Here is a 19,995-nt window from a genome sequence, read left to right as displayed (position 1 = left end):
TTTTTTTGTCAGAGTAGCTATCAATGACATCTCTGTTTTTCTTACAATGACATCACCAATTTCCATTGTTCCCCTTGGTAGCTCCTCTATCAGCTGATGCGACGGCTCTTCAAGTTCAACAAGCATTAAATAGTCTATGGTCCATACGGCCAGACACGGTCTCTGTTCAGCAGGAGGCATCTGATGTACAAAATATCTATGATGTCACCTTCAATTCACAAAGAGGTAAGTAACGGGGGCAAACGTGATCGAGAACGAAAGATAATAGGAGAATGTTTGATGTAGTTTTAACCTGCTTAAGTTGGAGCCTAATCTGTATCATGTGTTGGCCACACAGGAGACTCCATATGGCGTATGTGCCAGGACCCTATTAGCTGGCATTCTACTTACAAGGCTAAAAACTATTTACAATGGGTGTTTTATTTAGAGGGGTTGGCCACTCTTTTACATACATTGCCCATGTGCCTTAATAATAATCCCTGAATGTTCATCAAGTGATTCTGTAGTCCTGCTACTTACTGCTGCTTACAGCTACTTTAGTGCTGTCAGCAACCTCTCCGCGGATCCTTGTTTACATGTCTGAGCTCTGATGAATAGGAGGGGCTGTAGCAGGAGAGTCATCCTGCTACCTCCCCACTCCCATCTCCCTTTGTCTGTCAGTGAGACGGAATGTGAGAAATAGAGGCAGAGTGGGTGACGTCATTAGGATGGACTGAAGGAGTGAGCGACAGGAGGTTCCGAAAACAGCAGTCTTGAGCAGAAGCTAAAACCGATATCAACTTCGGGCTGGAATAGATTTAATCTATAACCTACAGCAGTAAATTTGTCTGTCCTCAGCATCCCCAACCTGGTTCAACTTGTTCCCCACCCCTTTTTTTTTTAGAAAGTGGTGTAAAGGGGCCCAAAAGTAATAAAATGTGCCTAGAATTGTGACTTTTTCATGCCTTGTGCACCAAAAAATCTGGCACACAAGGTATAACCATTACAGGGACGCCAAACGTGTATATACGAAATTCATGTCTTACTTATTTTGCACAATTAAAACCCTTTTTATAATTTAAACAAATCTGTTCTTTTCACCATATTCTACAACCCATAACATTTTGTATTGTTCCTTCATCCAAACTGCGTGAGAGTTTGTTTTTTGCAGGATGAGCTGTTGTTTTCATTGGTGCTTTCTATTCTGTTTTCAGAAAATACAATGAAACAGCGTTGTCAGAGCAGCCAGCACTGTGACATTCCGCAACATATTTTGCATATTTTATTTTAGTTTTTTGTCATATACAACATTCCATATCTATTACTTTATGGTGTCATGATCTCTGTTAATGTGCATATTATATAACAAATATTATTCCTCATCATTTTAGGTGATTTCCAGCTTCTCTCATTTTTAATTCTGGGTGGCAGCAACATTTCAGTGGATATAGAAGAAACAACTAAAGGTGCTCCGGACATGAAGACCTTCACATTAATGTGGGATGACGTATACTCCTCTCCTCTGGCATCAAATGCGTCTTCTCTAGAGGTGAGTAACATAACAGCAGGGATCAGACACAGTCCATAGAATTTTTCCGTAGTAACTGTATCCCCATAGATCAGAGATATCTTCTTATAGTTGATAATTAGTGAATGGGGCAGGAAGCAGACAGCGCCATTCTCTGTGTAGAGGCTGAACTGTGTCACTGCAGCTTAGCTCCCATTCAAATGAATAGGAACTAATATGCTGTACCCTGGCGCAGACACTTTATATATACGAGTAGTTTGCACGTTCTATTTTCCGCGCAAATTTAGACAGAAAACTGGTGAAAACACTTTAATAAATTTGGGACGTGATCTATGGATATATTTGTTGGATTTTGGAATAGGGCTATCACTGTAAGCAAATTTGGACAAAAGTTTTGCATATGTTATTCAATTATTAAAATCTATTTCCTATAGGTGAAAAATGCTGTACTAGAAATCCTAAGCGCGCAGTGTCCGGATACCATCGCTAACCAGAAGGAAAGTTCATCCGTCAAGTATTTCAGGAACTATGAAACGGATTACTCCTCAGTATGGAAATATACACTACATAGTATTTCTTCTTTATGTATAAGGGGGTATTGTCATCCAGGACATTCATAGTATATTCATGGTATATTCATGGTATATTCATGTATCTTCATGGCATATACCTATATAGATAGATGCTGGTTCCGTGTCTTCCTGGAGAACAGAGCATCCCTTCTCCTGCAGTGAGTGGAGCAGTAACCTCTCATGAGTAGCTTCCTCCATTCGCTTCTAATGTAGTAATAAGCCTTTTAGATGTATTGGTCCCAGTGGTTAATAAATCACCTTGCAGTATGAAGATGTCAAATAATGAACCTATAATGACCGGTTGTAAAAAAAAAAGAGGATAAATCACCTTCGACTGACGCTCTCCATCAAATATATAAGTCCTTTGAATCCGTATTCAGGTGTCACCATCCAGAATTTCAAACGACGTTCCACTCCTCCGCACCTTGAAACAAGCTTTTCCAAGGTCTATAGAGTATAATAAGAAAACATTGCGTAGCCTGTGTACGAATTTATTTAAAAAAAATGTATTGCCATGTGCTCACATGTAATACTTATAAAATGTGCATATCAAATTTCCAGCCATCCATGCTCCACCCTGGGTTTTGCCTTCTCAGCTTCTTCCGGGACATTGCTATTGTCAGTGGTAACATCCCATTTATAGAATGTATTCCAGTACATAATACATTATAAACCGCCATAAACATAAATAAAATAAAAAGAAATAACCCACAGAAGGAGCTCAATACCTTTAAAGAGAACCTGTCACCAGGAAGGTCATTTTTACATGATGACAGGTTTCATTAGCCTCTGACATGTTGATTACAAAATTTACCTTTTTTATGTATCTGAATAATTCCAATGCTTTTTAATTGTTTCTTGATCATTACCTGCTCCCTGCCAGCAGTGTGTGGTGAGTCCTAGGGTGGGGGGCAGTTGACTGAGCTGACCAAAGCAGGCGGTGAGAGCAGGGGTGAGGCTGAGGAAGGGGGTGGGCAATGAGTAAGGTTGAGGAGAGGAGAAGTAGACGACTTGTGCCATATGAACTGCTTCCCCCTGGGACTCACCACACACTGCTGGCAGGGAGCCAGGCAATGTTAAAGGCACTCAAATTATTCAGTGCACCACAAAGGCACATTTGAAATCAATATTGGAACCTGTCATCATATAAAAATGAACTTCCTCAGGAGAAAGGTTTCCTTTAATTCGATTCAAATATCAATTTCTTCCTTAATGCTATATTGTACAATATACAAAATACTTCTATTTCATTTAAAAAGTCACATGACAAAAATTTTCCAAAAAATTGTTTTGAATCCACCCAATAACATTCCAAGGCGAGTTTCTTAAACCAGAAAACCCACAACGTACTTCAAAACCCCGCCTGATGTTTCAAAGTGCCAGTGCCTGAGCCAGTAGGAGGAGCTCCCACTCCCAGTTGGGTTTTCCATTGAGAACGCTGTTCTCAAATGGTCACGTGACCTGTTGCCTCCAGACTTGGGCGGGTACCTCAAAATAGCCAACCTGCATCATATACTCTGACTTGTGGATCGGCCCAGGTCTGTGAGCTCCAGGATTGAGGACTGCATGAGTGCAGTGCCACAACTTTTTGGGATTGTGTAATTTTTCTGAGCTGCTGAATTCATAATCTTGTATTCTGCTTATTGTCTTTCTGCTATGAAATCCCCCAATGGTCGGTACAAACAACAGACTTTCTTTTGTGTGGAATGAAATGTGGAATCTTCTCCAATCCCTATAACAATTACTTTTCCTTACAGTCTTACTACTCGGGCACCGTAACCGGCGAGACTGAAGCTTTTTGTGGACGCTTTTCCTTTAAGAACCCAGGAAAACTGTATGATTATAATGAACAGAAGCCAGCAACTCTATCGCCATATGGTTACATCTCACTGACCTTACAAAGCAAGGTATGGCTTTTTTTTTTTGGTTAATACAGTATGAAAAAATATCATTAATGATAATTTTTTAAATATTTACATCTCCCTGCTAAGAAGACAAACGATAATGAGGTGTTCTCATCTGGGTATAAACGTTCATTTTCATTCATCAGCCATATAGAAACATTTTTTGGATTGGATGTTATTGAAAAAATTCACCTTAGTAAAGATAATTTCCCATAAATATAGCCATGCTGCCCCTAAGAAATGAGATGGCTGTCCTTGGATACGACCACTGCTGCTGGAGAGATTGTGCAAATCAAAAATAGCTTTTGCACAGGAGTTACAGCTTGTCCCACAGTCGTCCTGTGGTAATGAACGCTTCATTCAGGTCATCAGGCAGGGGTCTGATTATGACAGCTAGGGTGGTCGTATCCAAGTACGTCTATCCTTGGCTATAAAGGGACAACATGGCTCAATTTATGGGAAATTATCTTCACACAAGTGAACATCGTATTCAAGAAGTGTTTATAAATGGCAGATTAATTAAATGTGTATGCCAAGATGATAATATCCCTTTAAGTGTTATCGCTTTATACCTTCTTCTGTTCACACATTACACAGTGCCATATAAGGCGAGGCAATACTGCTACTTCAATTACCCCCCACAATTATATCATTAACATTTGCTCTCTGATGTCGCAGGGGTCTTACCAGTACCAGCTCTACAGGTCACATGTGTTTTACCCACACAAGTAAAATGTAAAATAAAAAACAAATAAAGTAAAAAAAAAAACACTGAACGCGTTTCAGTATCAAATTGCAAAATAAAAAATGCGAAAAATTTGATTTTTTAATAGAATCTTCTAGCCTTATGACCTCTTATGTTCCCCTCTTCCTCCTTGCAACAGATTAACCTTTTCATAACCAAGGTGAATGATTGCAGGTCTGCTCTGGCCTTATTTAAATGACCATATGTTGGGAACTGCTAAATATCATACCGATTTTTCCTTAAATACTTTTTTTAAATAATATGTGAGACTATAAATTGAAAGATTCGTTTTGTGAATTACATGCTGTTTGTTTATAGAATTGGCAGACAAATTACGAAAAATATGAAAAAAAATTTACATTTTTTGTCATTTCTCCCATTAAAGTTTTTTTTTTTTTTTAATAAGCAGTAATATTGAATAAACCTTTAGCAAAATATTAAAAACATGTACAGTACATCATTAATCTATCAGCCTTCCCCAGGATAAGTTACAGATGCAGAGGGGGCAGGTACTTCTGCAAACTCCCTGCAGTTCCCTCCTTCTCCATGTTGCCTTCAACTGACATGCTAGAAGGGGCTTATATCACCTATAGATTCTGTACTATGACACCTATATCAGGATTGTGTTTCTAGGTGCCACATACCCGGAGATATCCACTACTAATCTTAAAGTCAGGAGTGAAAACTGTATGGAAAAATCGCACACCAAACTTTTCACTTTAACAGTGGTTCTGTGGCACCTAGAATCACAATCCTAATTTTAAAGGGAAGATTCCTGTTTTTAAAATTACACCAGAACTGAAATCGTAGTTGCCCCAGGTAATATGTTATAGCTGTTTGCAGAGGACTCCAGACTCCAACCATTCCAGCGGTAAACTCTCAAAAATTCTCTACCACAAAACAGCCTCATAATCATTTGTATACAGTTCTGTATGTGATCGCGTTTTCATGTTTTCTTTTTTACAGCTTTGCTTTGCCTATAAAGGATATCTGTCCAATGCAATTTCCCTAAATTTCGAATATGTAAACAGTACAGGATTTGCTCTAAGTGTATCCGATACTTTCAGTTATGGCTTTACACAGGGGGACAGGTAAGATCCTTTTTGACTTTGACTTAGTTTTGAACTACCCGATCCCCCTCCTGCCTCTAGTGCCTGGTCCAATCATGACATATCAACATTGGACATGCAGCCAATCAGTGGCCGCCTCATGCTATACCCCTATGTTCTGCAAAGGATATAAGGACTATGCTATTGGCACTTCTAGTGGACGTCCTAATGGCTTATAGAAGGATATGGAATGTCCTAATACAGTGGAATCTTGGATTACTTATACTTACTTCCCGGGAATAGGCTTCTAATCTAAATCTCTCATATATCAAAGGAAGTTTTCCCATTGTAAATTATTGAAACCCAGATGATTGGTTCTGCATTATCTTGGAAAACAAGTAAATTTGGGCTCCTAATCCAAGTTGCTCGTATATATCAAAGCAAGTTTTCCCATAGGAAATCATTGCACACCCAAACATTTTTAGTCGTGTTTAATATAACATGTAGCCCCTTTATATCTTCTACTTCTTCAATATTGTGTTGGGTGAGAGAGGGAGGCACAGCACAGTAGAGGGTGTGGAGGGACACGTAATGCTTGTAAATCAAGTTACACGTAATATGCGAGCTTGCCTTGCAAAACGCTTGTAGACCAAGCTACTTGTAATCCAACGTTTCACTGTATGAGGACACCTTCCTTTTAAAAATCAACTTTTAAAATTATGCAAATGAGGCAGTAGTGCTCTGGGTGTGGGGTTACCAGAGGTCCTCCATGCTGTGGCTTCCGGGCTGTTAGACTGTGCAGGAACCCTTCTCTCCCTCTGTCGGAGGCTACATCAGGAAGAGGGAGGGGGGAGACATGTAGCGTAACATGTAACAACCAACGTGGAGGGGCTTCTGGCTTATTAGCATAATTTTGATATTAGAAGGAAGGAGGTCAAGGATAACAAATATTAGAAGGTTACGACAGTCACGGTGCCTGGATCTATGAAATATCATGCTTGATTTTGACAGTAAATTTCCTTTAAAATGAATAATAATATATTTGTTATTTTTTTAGTTGGACGTACACCTGTATAGATTTGTTACAGCTTGTTAAAACCAAGTATACAGGCAGGAACTTCAATGTGCTTTATATCTACCTCATGTCCGGCCAAGATTATTATGTAGACGTCCTGTACATTGGGCAGACTGTTACTACGGATAATGTGTACGGTAAGTCACTTTAGTTGTAAGGTTATGTTGAATCTTTTCCCCCCCAATGCCATGTATCCAATTGTACAGATAAGGGGCAAGGGAGAAGAGATCAGGGGCATAATAGTAGAGGCTGGGCCCCATAGCAGACTTCTGATTGGGACCCCCTACTCTCATCAGAATATATATATTTTTGTATACTGACGCATTTATACACAAACATTTATGGACTTGTCTGCATGGGGAAAGTACACGTCAGGAAGTAGAGATGAGAGAACCCTAGTCCTGTCGTTCTATTGCCCCCTCCCTTCCCCTTTCATTTCCTTCCAGAGCTGCTGATTTATGTTGTGTACTGTGGAAGATGTGCTCTGTTATATACATATTATGCTGTACAAAGTGCAGTATATAATAGTGCAAATCCTCCATTCTTTAGTGTGTCAGGCCTTATGCCGGGGCCCCCTGACACTGTGGGCCCCATAGCAGCCGCTGTGGCTGCTACCGCTGAAATGACGCCCCTGAAAGAGATCATAGAGCAGTAACGTCTTTGCATCTGTAAAGGAAACCTACCATGATGGATCTTGGGAATCCCAAGTCTTGACTCTGGCTTTTCACAACATTGCAATAGCAGTATATCTATGTTTATGCCAGATTAATGAAGCGGTGCACATAGCTCTGTGAGACTTTGGGGCAGTGAAATTTTGAAATATTTTTACTCCAAAAAAACTAGAGAAAACTAATGATAAATAACTTCCACAGTGACGTCGTAAGTAGAAGCTTCTCAGTACCGATCATGTTTTCTGCTCAACAGATCCAACGCTGTATATGAGAGACTAAGATAAATACCACTCCTGTCTTCTCTTCAGGGGGGAACTTGACATTCAGGCACCCCCTATTTCCCATGCCCTAAAATACACAGTGGTTCAGGCATTGGGGACTTGAACAGTCTGCCCTAAATATACATTGGGTGGTCCAGAACCGGTTAGACGTGTTGTCCCAACAAGGCAACTATGAACTTGGGTTATTGTAAATGTTTCTGCCTCCCATACGTAAGATCCAGGGTTTGGGTCTTTTCAGGGATAAAATATATGAACTCTCCAGTTTATACCAATTTTATTTCACGCAGTCGATAGAAGAAGTCCGGCTTTATCACCAAGTGGAGTCTTTATACAAGATGTCAGCGTGACCCAGTCAGTGAGCGCGTCTAACAACCAGTATACCATCACTGTAACGCCGTATAATTGTGGATACAATTTTCCACTTTTTGCGGCTGGATTTGCAGAGGTAGGTAATTAGCATGAAAGATTCTTATGTACAACCTTCCATTAAAAAAAAAAAAACGACAGGTTCCTGTAATATATTTATGAAATGGAAAGATGTGAATGTTCACATGGCCCTTCTGATCCCTGTCAGATACAGGGTTGCTATATTGTAAATCCAAATCATCCAGTTGAGGGGGATTTGGGTCTACTTAAAGACAAAACTGAACCCAACTGGTGCTCAAAATCTCTTATTGCTGCAGCCTCGGGACATTAAGAGAGATAAAACCAGTGAGTAGCACAAGACTCAACACCCAACTGTAGTGAAAAGATGACAATTGGGGGGGAGGCCAACTTTATCCAAGGTGGACAGACAGAAAAAAAAGCTTAAAGGGTTTGTCCGAATGTAGAAAAACATGGCAGCTTTCTTCCAAAAACAGCTCCTCTCCTGACCATAGGAAGTGTGTGGTATTGCAACTAATCTCCTATCATCTCAATACAGCTCAACTGCAATACCGGCACAAACAATGGTCTGGTGCTACAACCTGTCCCACAAAAAGCAAGCCCTCAAACTGTTATTGGAAAAGTTAAAAGATTACAGCTCCTGAAATGCAGGTGAAAAGTGAAAACAAAAAGGGAAAAATGTAAAATGAATTTGTCAGGAATAGGATAGCATCTACTTGGAGTCCCTAGGATCCATAGTATATAGCCATATTACCCTATTACCAGTGGCGTAACTAGAAGCTGATGGGCCCCAGTGCAAAATCTGTGCCAGGCCCCCGACTATAATGTATGGTTTATAGTACTAAGCTTCTCATATGGGAAAGTGACACCATAAGGGCCCCCTAAACCTCTGGGGCCCGGGTGCGACTGCAACCTCTGTACCCCATTAAAGTTACACCCCTGCCTATTACATAACGTCTTAGTTAGACACCAAGAGACAATTATGGTACTTTGCTTAATTTCCATCTGTCAGAAGAGACATCTGCTGTTGTGTTCTGCATATTCTGCATAGGACACAGCCATCAGCCATGTCCCAGTCTTCTCCCTGTTACTAACACATATTAATATTCACTGAATTGTACTTACATTTATTTTACCTTAGGGGTTTCTGAGTGGCTCAGATTCAGCAATTTATACAACATCATCCTGGACACAAAATGCATCGATCCAGATAAATCGAATCCAAACGGCATCCCCTCCCATCGGAGGAACATTCAGCATTACAGCTTATGGAAAAGAAACAAACGGTACAGTTACTTGTCAGTCATCAAATGTCCTAATTAGAATTACTGTATATTCCTGTATCCTTAGTTGGATCCATTTTTTATGTGTCTACAGCTGTACATTGAAAATAATTATGTATCCCTTGGGTCCCTGCTCATTATCCCTCATACACTTCTGCTAAGAGAAGCCGTGGCCAGGCAGGCAGTGCTTAAAAGTAGATGCCTAAATAATGCAATCTAATCAGAACTATGTAGTAATACCCTTATACAACAAAAAGATATGTGCTGGTCAATTGTCACAGGCTAATGGACTTATACCGCTCCCCTTTCACCCTGTATAGTTGCACACCCTATGGCTCCTTTTACCAGAGCTCAATATGGGCCAATGCACAAGGGTTGTGGTGGAGACGGGAGGGGTGATAACTAGAGATGAGCGAGCACTAAAATGCTCGAGTGCTCGTCTCGAATAACGAGCCCCATTGAAGTCAATGGGAGACCCGAGCATTTTTTAAAATAAAACAGAACATTAAAAGAACAGTGCAAAAAAATATATCCCAGATGTTTGCAGATGTTTTACTTGTAAGAACACATTGATATAACACTATTCTTCACATTGCAGGTGTGCGCGCATGTCTCCCGCTAAGTTAGGAGATGTGCACGAACGTCTGGAATGTGAAGAATAGTGTTATTTCAGTGTGTTCTGCACTTAAATGGTCCTGTATTCACTGTTTTTAATGTTTTTAATGTTTTAATTCTATTCTTCACTTTGCAGATGTGCACGCGTATCTCCGAACCTATGGGGAGACACGCGCGCACACCTGCAATGTGAAGAATAGTGTTAGTTCAATGTGTTCTTACAAGTAAAACATCTGCAAACATGTGTAATATTTTTTTTTTTACAATAAAAATACTTTTATTCAATTTATTTTATTAATTTACTGCTCGATCTCGAGCCGGCGAGATACTCGTCCGAGTAACGAGCTAATACTCAACCGAGCAGTATACTCGGACGAGTATACTCGCTCATCTCTAGTGATAACTCCTCACCCCTCTGATCTCCATTGAGAGCCCAAAGGCTGCACCACAAAACGGACAGGAATATGACCTGCTCTAGTTTTCGACGCGGTCCCCCGGCTAGGTCATGGTGTGTTGAGACACTTTGTTCTCACCGCACTGTGACCAGGTGTTCTTGACCTCTACAGGGACAAGATCTGCCCACAACTTGTGTGGTCATATCACGGCTCCCAATACAGTCTTATGTAAGGTTGTTGTCTTCATGATCACTTCATCTATGAACTGTCATCAGTTATCCCTTTCCTTTTGTTTTTTCTGCAGATCTCAAGGTGGACGTCTCCGATGTTGATCTGAAATACGCATTAGAGACTATCCCAGAGATGGGCCAGGTCTCTATCCTCTCAAGATATGGAAACTGCAGAGGATACACATGGCAGATAAAGTTCTTGACTGCTGCAGGATACCAGCCCCTGCTACAGGTATATCCGTGGCAGCAGCTACTAGGGGTCAGGGGAGTCAACAGTCAGAGCTTGGCCTATCATTTTATGTCTCTATCATCTGTTTTATAAGTAATATAAAGATTTTAGACTATAGAAAAGTCTTTCTCATACAAAAATACTCTTTCTGAGACAAAAGTCTTTCTCATGCTCAGCTCGATGGAGCAGTGAAATTATAGTGATTGAGAGGAGAAAAAGCTACCGTCAGACTTCCTGGCCCTTGCCTTGCATTGACATGAATTCTGGAAAATCCTGTGGGGTTAGGTCAGGTGCAGCAAAAAAACTAAAACTTTCCTTCGGCTCCCACTCCGTTACATCCAGTTCTTGACCTTGGTCTTGCCAGAAAGTTTTGGAGAGTCACTTGGTCCCTCATCGGCCAAAGAGTGTCCTCCTCAGACCTGTGGAAAAACGAAGCAAGTGATATCATGGTCAGAAGAAGTGACGTCCAATCATCAGGAGGCCATTCATTGGCTTAAGTGGGTCCTTGACCACTATAACATCCAGGTGAAGAACCAAAAACAAGAAGAACCAGAGTGGTGTTGGAACCGGTCCTCATAGGGTTTTCAGAATTCCCGGAAACCTCTTTAACTGTCAGAGAACTAAAGTGAATTGTTTGTCTCTAAACACATGAGATGTTATTGTGAACCTGTAAAAATGGGCGACTTTACTGATTCGTCTCTAATGTGTTTGGCCAACTTTGTTGCATAGTATTTTTTCCAATATTTTTGCTTTAAATTTACAGGATACACAATTTGGATTGTCATATGTAACATGTCATGGCTTGGCGTTCCTTCGGCCAAGGCAAAAATGTAGTCATATACGAGTATATATGTATCTACCCTGGCCAAGGTCTATTGATGTTGCCTACTAAAGGGGAAGTCTCATGATTGTTCTGGGGGCTGTGATCTGGCTGTAAAATTTTGACATTCACCCAATGAAAAGGAAGTTTTTAGCGTTTTGGCATTGCTTTATTATACATCACAGAATATCACAACTTAGTCACGTTATTTACAAAATATGTATTAAAAGCCGTGCACCTTTCTAGGTAGATGATTCCATGGTGACCGGTGTGAATGCGACAGTGTCCGCAGCCAAATTAATAGACGGCGGGCTGTTTCGTCAGCACCTTTATGGAGATTTGGTGAGAACAAGAAATACAAACCCACAGGTACGGAAAATGTACTTACTTTATATAAAGATGGTACTGCAATAGGAGTAAATTCTCCCCTGTCAGAACAGGATTGTGAATGCACTTTGTTAATGTTACTATTTTCAAGACTTTCAAGACTATTTTCAAGACTGCTGTGACTAAATAGAAAAATGAAATTATCAGATTACAGCCAGTCCCCTACTTAAGCACACCCAGTTACAGACAACCTCTAGTTACAGACGGACCCCTCTGCCCACTGTGACCTCTGGTGAAGCTCTCTGGATGTTACTATAGTCTCAGGCTGTAATGATCAGCTGTAAGGTGTCTGTAATGAAGCTTTATTCATAATCCTTGGTCCCATTACAGCACAAAATTTTGAAACTCCAATTGTCACTGGGACAAAAAATTTTTTGGTCTGGATCTACAATTATAAAATATATAGGGGCACATTTACTAAGGGTCCGCAGCCGCGAATCCATCGGGTTTTTCCCGAATATTTCCGTTTTGCGCTGTATTTCACGGGATTGTGGCGCACACAATCAATTTTTGTGCGACTTTTGTGCGACAGAAATCGGGGGGCGTGGCCACTGGACAACCCGAAGGATTCGGAAAAACCACGGAATTTAAAAAGCCATTTGTGTCGCAAGATCAAGCACTCACATACACCAGAAAAAAGCAGGTGAACTTCGGCGGACCGCAGCGCAGCAGCAACACCTGGTGAATATCGGCGCACGGACCTTAGTGAATCCCGGCAGAACCCGAATCAGTGTCGGAGAACCCGCCGCTGGATCGCGACTGGACCGGGTAAGTAAATGTGCCCCATAGTGTCGACTTACGTACAAATTTAACTTAAGAACAAACCTCCGGACCCTATCTTGTACACAACCCAAGGCCTGCCTGTATTAATTACTGTATTACTATTATTATTATAAGAATAATTCTGTTTATTATTAATTATACAAACTATTTGCTTTATAAATTTTATAAAATATATAGGAATTACATTCTAATATTTGAGCTATAAGCTGTCCGTCTATTGGGAAGCTTACTGCTCCATTAATTCAGGAAAAGAGTAACCCTGTTTTTGGGATTAGTGGAGGACCTGGCATTAGGACCCTCAACATTCAGGAAATTATTACCTATCCATAAGATAACTAATTTATTTGGCCAAAAAATGAAACATTTCCCAGTTCTACTAATGACAATCCTCTTTTTGTTAAATTTCCTATGTCCTTGGTCCATTGTAGGTAGAAGTCTACATCAACGGGATTCCTTCAAAGTGTTCTGGAAACTGTGACTACACCTGGGACCAGAACCAGACACCGGTTATCTATTCTCTCAATACAGGTACAGATCGTCCCCACTTTAAACAATATGTTGACAATTGTTGTTTGATTTCTCGGCTCCCCTGTAGGCCTAGCTATAAATATGTTAATTGTAATGATATTTTTTTTCCAGACATCAGTGGAGAAGATGAGTTATTGATAATAAATGGGACTGGATTTTCTAACAGCACGGCCAGTGACACAACCTACGTGACCATCGGAAACCTCAGTTGTGTCATTCTTGCCCTCACTGGTAAGTCAATCTCTACATTATATATTTCAGAGATGGAGATCCCAACTAAGGGCTCTCTCTTGAGTGAAGAATAGCTCCAAGCCTTATGGTCTGGGAATATATTACTATGTTTCCCTATAGTAGAAGATACATATGAAATGTGTGAGACAGAGGCATTGAAGGAGAAGAAGAGTTGCCCCTACTCCAGCAAAGGTTTGGAAAACTGATCTCCACCCGTCATATGATTTCTCTGTGTTTTTTTTACTTCTAGTCAATGAGATCCGATGTCAGGTCCAGAAAGCCAGCGCCGGCACATTCCCCATCAGTGTCTACATTGCAGAACTCGGGTTTGCAGGATCATCTGGAGGGAACTTGACTTTTACTCATCAGATCAGCGTCTCCTCAGTCACTCCATCATCTGGAAGTACTGCAGGTATTGAAGCAGATGCTTTACTCTTTAGTCTTCATTTACTCTATAACAGTGATGACGAACCGGTTGACCAAACTACAACCAAAACCCACTTATTTATCACAAAGTGCCAGCAATTTAAGCAGTAACTTATTGCACCCTGTATTTCCATAACTTTTAATCGTATCGGCCTCCTGAGGAAACCAATACAGTTGCAGGAAGAAGGGCAAACTTGGCATATCCTTGTAGGTTCTCTCCAGGGTCCTTCTGTACAGGAAGAATCTTGAGGCGAGCAGGAGGACCTTCAAAGATAATCTGGTCCTGTCTTTACCGGAAGACTCTTTGAGTCCTGTCCAGTGAACTCTGTGCTGGGGTAATGGGCTGGGTACCAACAAAGAGGTCTCTGAGTGCCACCTCTGCCAACGATGCCATAGGTTTGCCATTACTGCTCTATAAGGATAGTCTGAATTAACATGGGGTATCAAGGGCCAGATACCCCAAGATTATCTAGCGCTATGTAGCTGTCGAGCTATGAGACTATGTGGTGTGAAGACATCTACTGTAATGTGTGTCATGCAATCAGGTGGCACTACCTCCAGGTTACACTGAGTCTTAATAAGCTCCCGTAAGGCTTCATAGGGACCGTACAGGAACATAATGATACTGATGATAATGATACTAATGATATCCTATTGTGGTACAGAGTGCTCAGAGGGAACAGTAGTAGGGACGTGAACTGACTATTTGTGCTTTACAGTCTTTGTTATTAATGGTTGATATCTAAATATCATCAAATCATTCAAGTTTCGCTACGTTTAAGCTTTGCCAGATTTTGCAGGGTCGGGTCCAATTCGATTTGGGTTGGAGTCTATTCAGCCTGAACTGATGTTGCTTTAATTGTCCTGGAAATTGTTGCCCTCTCATCCTCTAAAATTTACTTTTTTATATTAAAAAAAGGCCTATCATCTTTGGCAGGGCTGGTGCCAGCACAAGGCGTACCTGGGCAAGTGTCAGGGCCCAAAGCTGCTGGGGGGGGGGCTACATACTGAATCCATAGGGGGTGAAGGGGACTTTATATAAAATAATCATGACGGTGCTGTTTGGGATGCTAAACTAGGGAATATTTTAGCTTCAGAATTTTTAATGCTGCCCCACTGCAAAGGGGCTCACTGAGGCTCTGTCGTCCAGTGGCCTACTGAAATCTGGAGCCGATCCTGCGGTTTGCTTAGTGTTAGTGAGCAGAGTTGGAGAATCTACTACATACACGCGAGATGTGATCTATGTAAAAATTGGTAAACATGGTACTTATCTGCATTGACACAGAAAATCTCCTTTCCTTATAGGAGGAACATTAGTAACAATTTCTGGCTCTGGATTTGGTGATAGCTCAGTGGTAGAAGTTGGCAGCAGAGGATGCGCTGTGGTCTCCTCTAATCTGACTGTGATCACATGCCGCACTTCCGCAGTAAGTCTGTTTTTCAGTCCCAATAGTTTTGATGTTCCCTGTTATCTACAATGTGACCATATGACATAAATAATCTAATGTTTCAGGGACTAGAAGGTTTGGCTGATGTTACTGTTTTCACAAATGGACTTAATGCGACTTTACAAAACGCCTTCAACTTCACTTCTTACTCGGCACCGACCATCACTGGAATCAGCCCTAGTACCAGCAGTGTTCTGGGGAACACAAACCTGACCATTTCAGGCTCTAACTTCCAAGATCAGTCAGCGGACAATGCTGTGTATATTGGGAACACCCTGTGCCCGCTTCTGGAGTGGACACCCACCAGAATAACGTGTCTTCTGCCGGCACTTCCTCCTGGGACATACAACGTCCTGGTTCATGTCAGAAACTGGGGATTTGCAATAAGCAGGTATTACTTATATTTTTTATCTGCTGTCAGGTTTGCAGGCCCATAGTCACAAGTGATTGCAAAGACTTTTTCATGTACTGACTCTGGCTTGTACAATTAGTTATCGTCTCCTGATTTAGCTGTGTGAACAGTCTCCTAATGATTCCCCTGTTTATCCATTCCCTTCTTGTTCTGGCTTCAGCTTCTTTACTTGTCTTTGGCAGTCTCTTCTGCTTGTAATTTTGAACCTGCAACCTGACACATTAGACTGCAGATTCAATCTGGATCCATCCTGGCTTGCGGTAGCCTCTGGATAACAGACTTTGGTTTTGTTAATAGGAATGGTATCTTATTCTATGCAGTATTTTCAGAGCTTATGGACTTAGTGGCTCGGTAAGTTTTTATTGCTGTAATTGGTGTGTGCAGTGGACACACGTAACACAAGAACACACTATGGTCCATTTGCAGCCCCATAATGCATGTAGCCTATCTCTGTGGACATTGTTGCCCATTGCTCATTCCATCAGTATTGAAGCAGCAGAAACAGCGCCACCTCAGACTATCTTTAGTACTGCAGCTCATTTCTTTTCATTCACATCTTGAGATTTCATCTGGCAGTCATACATACACAGTAATCAGTGGATATATTACATTTTCTCTGTGTTTTATTGCAGCTCAGACAATGAAACTTCAGTTGAATATACCCTGGAAGTGAACAGTATCTTCCCACAATATGGATCCCTGTATGGAGGTTCTCGGGTCACACTGACAGGATCCGGGTTTAGTCTTAACCCAAATGAAACCCAAGTACAAATAGGTACAGAAGAGTATATGCATCAGTTTTTTAAAGGGGTTGGCCACTTTACCAAATGTTTTTGTAATGTGTATGTAAGTGTGAGGGGGGCAGGTTATTCGGTAATTTACCAATATACATCTATAAATAGTTCTGCTCCGCTTTCTTGATATGGGAAGTTAAGCCTCCTGTCTTTTATCTCATCAGCCAGTACTTTCTAGGACCTTAGATAGCATTATGGTCCTGGCAGGGTGATCGTTCATGGACAGTTAGAGATCACATGACCTTCCGTAACAGACAGAAGTTGTCACTCAGCACATCCAGATTGTTAAACTTCCTACTTCTCCAGCTCAGCAACATTGATTCCTATGTGATATTGCTGTTGTATGTTTCATATTTTCTATATTAAATTTCATATTAATATATATATTATGTTCTAGGTTCCCTCCCATGTAACGTCTCTGACACTTCAGCCAACGAGTTGATCTGTGTGATACAGAGACCCGGTACGGTATATACAGTAACCAATGGAGGAAGACATTCAGGTGAGTACAGACTTCAGGCAAAACATTCCCACCATGTGTATAAAGGCTACTGTAACAACGACTTGGCACGTTGAAACTTACCTTGAATCACTTTTAAATTAAGCAGTGCCACTTTTATTCCATGTTACATACAGCTTTTTTTATAAGCTGCATCATTTTGGAAAATTGGAAAACCTCCAGGCTTATAGGGGTTGTACAGGTGGCTCAGTGGTTAGCACTACAGCCCTGCACCTCTGGGGTCCTGGGTTGAAGTCCCATCCAGGTCAACATCTGCAAAGAGTTTATCTGTTCTCTTCGTGTTTGCATGGGTTTCCTCTGGGTCCTCCAGTTTCCTCCCACACTCCAACACATACTGGTAGGGTGATTAGATTGTGAGCCCCATGGGGACAGGGACCAATTTGACAAGCTCTGTTTGTGCTATATAAATAAAGGAATTGTTATTATTATTGTACCAAGTATTACTGAAGACATTGATTGGTTGGGTCATTTCTCGGGATGATGATGGGACCCCCGCCAACCCAGAATGATACTTCATACAAGCCCTTTAAAGTATTGTGATTGGCCATGCAATGGGTCAAACCCATGGTACCTTTCAGAACATATGTAAGAGTTTCATGTATGTCTCCATAGTCACATGGTCAGTCTTCCTAATTTCTACAAGAAGAGTTACACGCTTTTCTTGGCACTGGTGTAGCGCCACTAAACATCATGCCGTGGTTGATATTCTGCTTGACTTTCTCTACAATGTGTATGAACATTGAGGATGCTGTCAAATTATCATTATACATTGTTTATACATTGACTAATAAGTATATTTTTATGCAGTGTATGGCGCAGGTTACGCCTGGTCTCCATCCAGCCTGGTGATATCTCCTGGAGATACTGTAGTTTGGCAATGGAGCTCTCAGCAGTTCATCCTGGGTATTGGATACAGAGTATTCTCAGTGTCGGATCCTGGCAACTTCACCTATGATGGAGTCTCCTTTAACAGCGGGGATCGTACCCCCTCAGGTATGTAGCTACTTATTTTTACACATTAGGTTACTGAATGTTAGGATGGTGGTCAATGTATATGGTGGATCTGTATATGTGCGATATATATATACATATATTCTGTACATGTGTGTGTATATGGTGTATACAATGTATTTGTGTTTATATGCTGTATGTCTGTAAATGGCACTGCATGTGTGTATATGTGATGTGTATATGCTCTGTACGTGTGTGTGGGTGAAGAAATGTATATTTATGTATATAGGTATATAAATGTGAGTTTATATATGAGTGTAATATGTATAATATTTTAGGGGGGCCCATTCAGAAGTCTGCTACGAGACACTGCCTCTCCTAGTTATGCCCCTGGTATGGTTATTGATAACATTGTTGTTTTCTTCCTGACAGGTTCCTTTTCCTATCAGTTCACATCTCCGGGGGTGTATTACTACAGCAGCGGATATGTTATAAATGGACAGTCCATAGTGATGCAAGGAGTGGTCAATGTGATCGCCATCAGTGACCAGAACAGCCAAGTGCGTGTGTACGTGGGAGGACATGAAGCCATCTATGCGGCTGGTAATTGAACATACTTTACTATCTATAAGGTAGCCAAAAGAGCCAAAATTTTCCAATATTGGCATGTTTCCCACAATCCTCTAGTGGAGTGTCAATGGCTGTTGCCACACACCTGCAAAGTGGCCTTAAAGGGTTGGCCGAGAGCATAAAAAACCCATTGGTGGCAAACATTCACTTTCCTCCCAGCGCCCCATTGGCGCTCTGCGCTGCTCTCTCTATCTGGGGTCTGTGCCCCATGTTAACATTCCCAACCGTCCCGCATTTTAAAGCATTGGGAGCGTGGCCAGAAGAGTGGTGACCACAGCGTTGGAGGTTGGGAGGTGACCACAGAGGAAAGTAAATGGGTTTTTTAATGCCCTCGGACAACCCCTTTAATTGTCAAAGTCTCCATCAGGAGAGCTCTTACTTCCCAACCCTAGTTAAAAGCCTCTCACTCAGCCAAACCAGTTCCGTACACTGTACTGATGAGATGCAAAGCCATTGAAGCAGCTCTGTCTACAGTTGGAAATCTGTTCCTGCTGGAATAAATATACTAGTTTGGCTTTAATCCAATATCATGTTATTAGGCTTCTTAAAACTCATACTTGATCAAAAAGGGGTTTTCCAAAGGTAGCCAAAAGAGGCAATGTATTCCATATCCCATCTTGGAAAACATATTTTTATACTATTCTGAATCCCTCAGTGGAGCGTCAATGGCTCTAAGTCTCTACACCCCTACAAGGCGTAAGGAGAGCTCTTAGGCTATATTCACACTGCCGTTGCCCGCCCGTACCGTACCGTAGCGGGCAACGGCAGTGTACGGGGAGAGGAGGAGGAGGTGAGCGCAGCTCACCCCCGCCCCTCTACATAGGAATTAATGGCGCACGGCGCCGTACTACGGAGAAAGATAGGACAGGTCCTATCTTTTTCCGGGTACGGAGCGGTACGGTGCCGCACGTGTGCTGCACCGTACCGCTTCCGTAGGGCGCCGTGGGCCCATTGACGTCTATGGAGGACGTATATCGGCCGTATATACGTCCTCCATACGTCAGTGTGAATGTAGCCTTACTCTAGAGAACCCTTTGGAATGATTTTAAAATAAAAAAAATGGTATTAGTTCCAAAATGGCAGCCAGTCTTTATAGGGAGCCTATGCCTCATTCGTCTCCTCCTA

The 19,995-nt window shown here is 41.5% G+C and overlaps 1 protein-coding gene across 2 annotated transcripts in view; it reads left to right on the top strand.

Moving 5' to 3' along the window:
* The window catches only part of LOC140132490 (fibrocystin-L-like), a 90,552-nt gene that overhangs the window by 39,016 nt on the left and 31,541 nt on the right, over positions 1-19,995 (top strand). For both annotated transcript variants that reach the window (XM_072151318.1, XM_072151317.1), the window contains exons 18-36: positions 82-225; positions 1,371-1,528; positions 1,942-2,055; positions 3,837-3,986; positions 5,695-5,819; positions 6,835-6,989; positions 8,092-8,249; positions 9,330-9,474; positions 10,786-10,943; positions 12,007-12,129; positions 13,359-13,458; positions 13,570-13,689; positions 13,940-14,101; positions 15,421-15,542; positions 15,629-15,954; positions 16,608-16,750; positions 17,167-17,271; positions 18,097-18,282; positions 18,673-18,843. In XM_072151318.1, coding sequence (XP_072007419.1) covers positions 82-225; positions 1,371-1,528; positions 1,942-2,055; positions 3,837-3,986; positions 5,695-5,819; positions 6,835-6,989; positions 8,092-8,249; positions 9,330-9,474; positions 10,786-10,943; positions 12,007-12,129; positions 13,359-13,458; positions 13,570-13,689; positions 13,940-14,101; positions 15,421-15,542; positions 15,629-15,954; positions 16,608-16,750; positions 17,167-17,271; positions 18,097-18,282; positions 18,673-18,843 — 2,865 coding nt within the window. The remainder of the gene's footprint in view (positions 1-81; positions 226-1,370; positions 1,529-1,941; positions 2,056-3,836; positions 3,987-5,694; positions 5,820-6,834; positions 6,990-8,091; positions 8,250-9,329; positions 9,475-10,785; positions 10,944-12,006; positions 12,130-13,358; positions 13,459-13,569; positions 13,690-13,939; positions 14,102-15,420; positions 15,543-15,628; positions 15,955-16,607; positions 16,751-17,166; positions 17,272-18,096; positions 18,283-18,672; positions 18,844-19,995) is intronic.

The sequence above is a fragment of the Engystomops pustulosus genome, chromosome 5 (assembly GCF_040894005.1).
Source record: "Engystomops pustulosus chromosome 5, aEngPut4.maternal, whole genome shotgun sequence".
Classification (NCBI taxonomy): Eukaryota; Metazoa; Chordata; class Amphibia; order Anura; family Leptodactylidae; genus Engystomops; species Engystomops pustulosus.
This window is presented reverse-complemented; position numbering and strand designations above follow the sequence as displayed.